General features: G+C 40.3%; 1 protein-coding gene across 1 annotated transcript; it reads left to right on the forward strand.

The window, feature by feature from the left end:
- The first annotated feature begins 4102 nt into the window (after window positions 1-4102).
- On the forward strand, window positions 4103-8371 carry LOC139348616 (glutamine synthetase-like). Its single transcript, XM_070988873.1, has 7 exons — window positions 4103-4138; window positions 4956-5130; window positions 5905-6066; window positions 6153-6299; window positions 6457-6584; window positions 6734-6933; window positions 8028-8371. Exons 2-7 carry the CDS (start codon window positions 4962-4964, stop codon window positions 8335-8337), a joined length of 1116 nt encoding a protein of 371 aa, XP_070844974.1. The 5' UTR covers window positions 4103-4138; window positions 4956-4961; the 3' UTR covers window positions 8338-8371.
- The last annotated feature ends 464 nt before the right edge of the window (window positions 8372-8835 follow it).

An 8835-nucleotide genomic window follows, 5' to 3' on the forward strand; every position in this document is an offset into this window, starting at 1 on the left:
TGAATGACTTCATAAACTCCATAAACTCCAAGAGACTTCTGAGTGTGAACCTGTTGTCTGCAGGACTGATCCAGTTCACCTCACCTTTCATTTTAAATGCACATTTGGGCCTTTGTTGCATTTATTACTGTTTCTTTAACATATGAACCATTTTAAGATTTTAAGTCTGACATAAAACAAGGTGCAGATGGCCAAACTGCTGAGAGCATGAGCTTTTAAAAAAGCAAGCAAAAATGCAGCACTATTGTTTAAAGGTATTTCAGTCTCAGGATCATCATGACTGGCCTTTATCGTAGCCTCTTTTCATCTGTTGACCTTTGAGCTGCACCTTTCCCAAATGTTGTTTTAAGCACAGTTTTTGTTTTGTTATACTGCAAGACAGCTTTTTAAAGCCAGGACCATCAGCCATTCCCTTCCATTTTTAATTGTTTAAGATGAACCATGTAATCGCCATGTTCTCAGTTCGTTCAAGATCAGGGAACTTTGACCTGTTTTCTCATATTGCTGTCTGTCGTTATCAAATAAAAAGAGCCAGAATCCATTCCAGCCAATCATGCTCTTAGTTGGTGTTGATGGACATGATAAATGTTAAGTTACTTCGAGGAGCCCATTAAAAATGATGTTGATGTGACAAATATATTTGTTGAATATATTGCTGTTGCAATATATTGCTGAGGAGGGGAATTAACCACATTCCCAAGCAGGGAACAGCTGCAATGAACACAGTCAGACTGAGTAATACAAGGAAGACAAACAAAACGTCTTTCTGAATATTGGCAAGGACATGAGAGTCACTTCCTCACCAGACAACAGGATTAAAAGTCTTCAGGCATGCAAGCAGCTCTGTGTAGCACTTCAGTTAGCTGGATGTTACAACACTTGCTCATTAACACTAAACACACGGTACAGGAGAGGCTGATGGGAACCATCCATTTTGCAGGTATTTGCTCATAAACAAAAGAATTAGATAAACTGAATGTCTGACCTGGTGAAAAAGTCACTGTTCATCAAAATTCAGCAAAGATTTAGTCAAGATATTTCACTTTGAACACAGGATGTAACCTGATGGTTATATATGGGGTGATGTTTGATGGTCCTTACAAAATGCATTGGCAGTACATCTAATAGTTGTTGAGATATGTCAGCCTGGGCCAAAGTGCTGGCCTGACCCCTTTGCCAGAGCACAGACGAAGGGCACCAAACTGGGTCGAGCTAACAGCCACCAGCAGAATTTGTTCTGGCCACTGAATGACAGTGAGTCATATGAACGTGGCCCCGCTGTCTTTTCAAACACCCCAAAGGGAAATTAGGGAGCAGAATCCAGCACGTGTCTTTTATAGATGGAGATAGTTCAGCCTTTTTTTTTTACACTGCAATGAGGATCAAATTCTTCTCGTGAGCTCTGGTAATATCTTACAGTTCCAATAAAATCTGTTAACGGGGGGATCTGTGGATTGGAGCCTCCAAAAAGACACATTACAGATGTAATTTTTCAATGCTTTTAGCGGCACAAATTAAACTCCACTCCCCTCCATTGTATTAGACACAAAGGTTTCATAGGTAGATATCTTTAATCCTCTATATAAAACCAAAACTGCTGCCGTGGATACCTCACTTGGCTGAATATCTTTTGTTTTTTACGATTAGGGTGAACTTAACAGTTCCGATAATGATTATATAATATACGAGCGCAGTTTACACTCGACTGTTTCTTTTGTACTCCCAATTATAACTGGAATGTTGCACAGCAAGATTGTTGTCCTCTGTAATTACAAGTCAAAGATTTGGTGTTCACAAAAGGAATTTGAATGCATCGGCATAAGATGGTGTTGATTAATTTAAATCATAGTGACTGAAAGGAGACAGCTCAGGGTGTTCAGGCTTAATTAACTTCATCATTGATAGAACACTTATTGAAACACACACACACACACACACACACACACACACACACACACTGGGCAAGCAGAAATAGAACTTGTGTTCATGCTCTGAGCTTCATGAAGTGGCCTATCCAAGCTTGAGCTTTAGCTGTTGCCCTGTCATAGAACCATCGTCAGCTTCAGGAACACAAACAAAACTCAGCAACAACTTTCAGTGGATTACATTATTTATAGACTGTGTGCTGCATATAGTTAAGAGTCTATTATTAGAGCTGTCACTGTTACTATGATTGCATTTCTGTCTGTCTCTCACCGTTGCTCTCTCTCTCTTTCTGTCTCTGTCTCTCACTCTCTTCATCTGTCTCTCTCTTTCTAATCCAACTGGTGAAGACAGAAGGACGCTCACCCAGAGCCTGGGTCTGTTTGAGGTTTCTGCCTGTTAAAATTTTTCCTCACCACTGTCACCAAGTGCTCGCTCATGAGGGAATTGTTGGGGCTCTGTTGATAAAGGGTTTGGTCTGTGCCAGCTCTATAAGGAAAGTGTCCTGAGACAAGTTCTGTTGTGGTTTGGCGCTATACAAATAAAATTGAATTGAAAAATGGACTTGAATTGAATTGAATTGAATTGAATCGAATTGAATTGAATTGAATTGAATTGAATTGAATTGAATTGAATTGAATTGAATTGAATTGAATTGAATTGAATTGAATTGAACTGAATTGAATTTCAAAATGATTCAGGAAAAAAGGTTAATGTTAATTTTATCATTTGAAAGCTCATATAGTGAGTATTTGTGTGTCAAAGTCCATCGAGTACATACCTAAAATTACTTAAAGTACACTGAAAAAGCACTTCACATTTTGTGAATACCAACAATGTCAACAAGTCATGCCAGCAGCTCCGTGAGGCTTTGCTTAGGCACAGTGGATCTTTGAGCTAAATGCTAATGTAAGCAAGCTAACATACTCATAGTGACAATGTTAACATGCTGATGTTCAACAGGTATAATGCTTACCATGTTCACCATCTTAGTGTAGCATGTTAACAAGCTAATTAGCACAAAACACAGAATATGATCCCAAAACACAGGGAATCACTGTCCTGAATGGAACATGGATGTTTGTAGCACATTTCTTAACAATCTATCCAACAGTTTTTGAGACCACTGAAAATCCACAGATGTCAAGTGTAAACTCATCTTGACATCAACCATAGACGTCTCCATCTTGGTTTTTGGAGCCAGAAGTGACAATATTTGGACAAGAAGGTGGTGTTGCAGAGGAGATGCATTGCCACACCTCTATCCTGATTGGATCTGACTGAGAACCCTGAGGACACACTATTGTTGTCTATTGTTTATTGTCTATTTTACTGTAAATGCGACCATAATTCCTGATTGACTGATTGCCATCCATCGAGCTATGCCAATACCATGGCTCAAAGTGAGAAAATTAAAAGACAGAGAACATCATGGGTTCATAAAACCCTCTTGAAAACTCTTCAGAATGCACTCTTGTCCAGTTAAATTTTTGCTGTCATTTGATTGTTTGGCAGTTCCTGGTAGGCCCTATGTGGTCTCTCTCCACTTTAAGTGGCTCAGCCAAGTCTTTGGTTGGTTCTGTGGACACATTACACACCTAGACCCACAGTGTCCCATGTGACTGGTCCTGTTTCTGTACGAGGTGCTGAATTTCTGCCCCCCTGCCTGATTTCAGGACAGCTAACCTGATGGAAACTGAACATATGAGCAGCTTCTAGTCTCTAATTGTGTTCACTGAGCTGTGAGACTCTCAGCTCAGCAAACAGTAGTCACACACTATCAGCAGATGGCCTCTCAGGCACAGGTGGGTGTTCATTACTATTTCTCATGGGAGTTTATGTCCATCTCAACTATACCTGTGCAACCGTTTGACTGACTAAATGTTTTGGTTTGTTTGTCTGTTTTAATATACAGAGGGCAGAGGAGAGAGGCAGCAATGTTTCAAACATTGTCACAAATTAGGTTTTGCTTGAAGTCTGAAGGATTTGACTTTGTCTAATAAAAACATCATATTCTGTATAATGGAAACACACACACATAAACGCACACACACCTATGCACACCTTTGAAATGTCATATTACGTACAGCCTGTGTCACCGGCGTCATAATTTGCATTCCAGTTAAATACAACAAACTGGTTTAGGCAGATCACACACACAAAGTGACTCGCGACTTTCACACACTTGACTACACTTGAAGCCACCTGTAACACAGTAAGTATCTGTCTTTGTGTGTTCTATGTAATGTGATTTGTGAAACAATTGTTTGATTGTGTATTCTGATAAGGTATGTGTGTATCAAATCTGCATTTTTTCAAACCATATCCATTCAAAAACGATGCAGATTTTGATGGTTCTCTTTACCTGTGATACACCTAGAGCTGCCGGGACAAACTAGGTGTTTGTAAAACACTCAAGTATGATTTTGAAAAGGGTCAGTTTTTATGCTGTTTTTTTAACATATGCCCAGGCGTCAAATGTTACAAACATTGTTTCTACACTGTTCTCTTTTTCAATCAGATTTTTTTTTGTGGGTGTTTGTATTTCAGACTTTCTACTTTTTTTTTGAGTGTTTGTTACTGAAGAAGTATGTGTTATATGTGTTTGAAGAAGCAGGTTTCTATCCCAACCAAACCTAAAACCAGATGAGTTAATCCAGAGTGACATAATAGTGAAATGTTGCATGACCCTAAAGGTGCTCTGGACTCACTGTGAAGAAGAATTCAGTTTCATTTCCTTTTGAAGATGTTGTAGCTCCAGCTGTGGTATTTTCATGCAGGTTGGGTGAAGAGGTGAAAGGATCGAAAGAAAGACAGAAAGGAAGCTGGACAGCTAAAGGGAAGAAATACAGATAAAATAAAGAAGGAAAATGAGAGCAGAGAGTTGGCCTATGACGCTAAAGACCTGACTAATCCAGTGTAGAATATGGATGAATGAATGGAAAACCTAGCACATAAACACTAGAGCTGACATGTTTCCATACTGTCATAAAAACCTCACCTTGCACTATAATCTGCCTCTGTGATTAAAGGTGAGTATGGCATCAGCGTCGCCCAGCGCCTGCCTCAACAAGGCGGTGCGCCAGCACTACATGAACCTGCCTCAGGGAGGGAAGTGCCAGGTTACCTATATCTGGATCGACGGCACCGGAGAGGGTCTCCGCAACAAGACCCGAACCCTGGACAGCGAGCCAACAAGCATAAAAGGTAAATGGCCTCTTGATTTTCTCTCTTAGTGGTGAGTAGCAGTTAAAACTGAATATTTCAGTGTTTGGAGTGAGTTCTCACTCTTTAATTCTAAACCTCTTACACTTTTTGTATCAAGATAAAGGTGAAAAATGCATGGAATTAGTTTCAAGGATTCAAACAATTGTTTTGATTATTCATGAATAATTAAGGACTTTAATTACGGATGAAAGCATTGTCAAAGCTGAGTCCCCCAATGATGCAAATGAGAGAAAATCTGCAGGGCAAAATTCAGAGATTACTGGGAGAGTGCATGGATTGCAGAATGATTAAAGCATTTGACAGGTTCTCTGAGGGCTGTTTATCAGCAAATTAAAGAAATATGCAGAAATAAATGTGAGAATAAGTCATCAAGAGGTTTAACTGTACAGCTCTGTTGTCAGGGAGGACCATCATGGAAAGGGTGGGTTGCACATTGTACACAACACAGGTGTAAGAGCATCCTGGTGCAACTTCATTGATTAGGCTTAGCTGGAGAATAAATATTTGTGACTGTTCAGTACACTACAGTTCCATTTAAAAATGTCACTCATCTTATCTTTCTTCCGTTTGTCCTCCCATATTTATTTATTTCCTTGTTACTGTCTTTGTTCTGGTAACTGAGCACTGATGATTTACAGGAATTTGAGTTGATGACATCAGAGCTGATAGCATATCAGGCTTCACAGCACATGGACTAGCACATACCCAATTCTGAATTCTATTTAAAGGGGATGTTTTTGGTCATTTTGTCAGATATTCCTGAGTGGAACTTTGATGGCTCGAGCACATATCAGGCAGAAGGCTCCAACAGTGACATGTACCTCATCCCAGTCTGCATGTTCAGGGATCCATTCACCTTCGACCCCAACAAACTGGTCCTCTGTGAGGTCCTCAAATACAACCGCTTACCTGCAGGTACATTTCTTAAATTTCACTGTCACAATGCCACTCAGTAAGGACAGGACAAATGAGCTGTTCTGATTCTTTTCTTTACTGTCTAGAAACCAACCATCGAGTGAGCTGCAACGAGGTGATGGAGAAGATTAAAGAGCACTGCATTTGGTTTGGCATGGAGCAGGAGTACACGCTCTTAGGAATAGATGGACATCCTTTTAGTTGGCCCTCAAACGGGTACCCAGCACCCCAAGGTGAATCAGTAGTGATTACTGACAACTCATAAACCCTTTATAAGTGCTACAAAAAATGAAAATACTTTGAGATTGTCAGTTGAACATATGTAATGGTTTTTTGGTAGATTTTTGAATTTTGTCTTAACATGCTTCCCATCATGTCATCCATGTTAAGGACCTTACTACTGCGGGGTGGGGGCACAAAATGCTTATGGACGGGACATTGTGGAGTGCCACTACAAAGCCTGCCTCTACGCAGGGGTCAAAATCTGTGGAACCAATGCTGAAGTTATGCCATCTCAGGTAAGCGTCACTGTAATTCTAACGCATGGTGGATAGATTATGTTTTCACGATGGCTAGGACATTCAAAGCAGCTTATTGTTCTTTGTCCACTTTTGTTTCACACTTCTCTACAACATCCTCATTTCTGCTCCTCTGCTGCTAACTTCAGTGGGAGTTCCAGGTGGGTCCCTGTGAGGGCATTGAGATGGCTGACCATCTGTGGGTTGCACGCTTCCTGCTGCATCGTGTGTGTGAAGATTTTGGGGTTGTTGCAACACTGGATCCCAAACCAATGAAGGGCAACTGGAACGGTGCTGGTTGCCACACGAATGTCAGCACCAATCGGATGAGGGAAGAAGATGGACTGAAGTGAGTTTCATTTCTTTTGGAACTTCCACAGTAACAGTGATTCATCGTTTTAAATGATAAAACTGATCATTTAGAATTGAATTATCCCAGTCAATGAAATAATAATAACACGTTTTGGCGAAAATTGTCTTATAAATTGAATCCTGCTCATACTTGAGCATTTTGTCTTCCAAAAATGACATTTCCCCAAAAGGATATTACAGTCGTTGAATTACAGAAATATTAATGTTCTTCTGTCTCTCAAAGCCGCTAAAACATCTCTCTAATTGTGTTTGCATGATCGCACATCTCTCTATCGACTGACTTCTGTTGCTTAGCGCTGAATTTCTGTAACTTTGATAGCTATAACCAATATTTTTACATTGACAATGGATCACATGTTCAGTAGGTGAGAGGTTTCAGTTCTACCGCCAAACTATCAGAGAATCATGACCACACTCTGCAGTTCTGCTTTGCTCCACAGAGCTTTATAGCAAATGTCAGCTCATAGTTTGGGTTTTTGGGCCCCCAATTTTACTAATCTGTTGCAATCTCACCATGCAGAACCGGAAGCTATATTTTGCAGAAAAGGCTCTAAAAACCAACTGTAGGTTACCTTTCCACCGTCAGATGGTAAACAGAAAAAGTTAGCAACTATAGCTGGGGAACATAGAGGAGCATTTAGCAGCCCTAAGACTCAGACATTTCCCTTAGGAGTTGGTGGAGACCAAAAACAGAACTAAAAGGAGAGGAGATATAAGTTACATTCATCCAGACTCCAGATTAATAGCACTTTGTACCTGCTGGGTGTGTAAATAAGCAAATGTTTGCTTGCAAGTCTTGCAGATTTCAGCAGGTTATGTCATGGGAACAATGTGATAGCAAGACAAAGCTACCATTTTTTGTGGGTGACCCTGCAAGTTTAAACATCAGAAAACTATGGGATAAGTTATTGTCAGTACACAGTGTCATACTTTTTCAGTTTCTTTGCATGGACGTACTGTTTCATAAAGTTTTGAAACTGATCATTTTAGCTTTTACAAAGGCAACATTCATCCACAGACGGTCACGACAGCAACCTTCATGACCACAACTATGTTTTCCTCTGATGACAGGTACATCGAGGAGGCCATCGAGAGGCTGAGTAAAAAACATGCCGAGCACATCCGTGTGTATGACCCACGTGGAGGGCAGGACAACATGAGGCGCCTCACAGGTCTCCATGAAACCTCCAGCATCACTGAATTCTCTGCCGGAGTGGCCAACCGAGGCTCCAGCATCCGCATCCCTCGCCAGGTAGGCCACGACAAGAAAGGCTACTTCGAGGACCGCCGCCCTGCAGCAAACTGTGACCCCTATGCTGTGACAAAGGCCATCGCAAGCACCTGCCTGCTTGATTTAGAGAAAAAAGAAGAGAGCAAGTAGGAAGAAGGTACCTTAGTTTTCCTGTGGATTTGATGTTTTAATGTTACTTCTTTATTATTTAAATATAGCTACTTCTCTTGTACTGTAACTTTAGAAATGAGAAATTGATAGAATATTTGGTACAGCAGTCTTGTCAGAGCTGGAAATATTGTTGTAAGAACTTTTTATGCTTCTGAGACTACATTTATATTATGCTGCCTTAAAAAATATGAATCACTGTGTGGCCTTGGAGGGGAATGGTTACTGTGTAAGCTGCATAACTGCAACCTTGTTGTACCAACTTCACTCTCTGCCTCTTTCCTGTCTGCCTCTTCACTCTCAAGCAGTACCATAAGTGTGAAAGTGCAAAAATATATGTATCTAATATATGAATGTCTAATATATGAATCGTCATTTCTTTATATTTGTGTCATATGTGTTTGGATGAGGTGAAATAAAGACTGTGCTGCTGTGTTTATTTGTTTGCATTATATTAGAATACAATTGGCAATAAATCAG

This window comes from Chaetodon trifascialis, chromosome 20 (assembly GCF_039877785.1).
Source record: "Chaetodon trifascialis isolate fChaTrf1 chromosome 20, fChaTrf1.hap1, whole genome shotgun sequence".
In the NCBI taxonomy this organism is placed as follows: Eukaryota; Metazoa; Chordata; class Actinopteri; order Chaetodontiformes; family Chaetodontidae; genus Chaetodon; species Chaetodon trifascialis.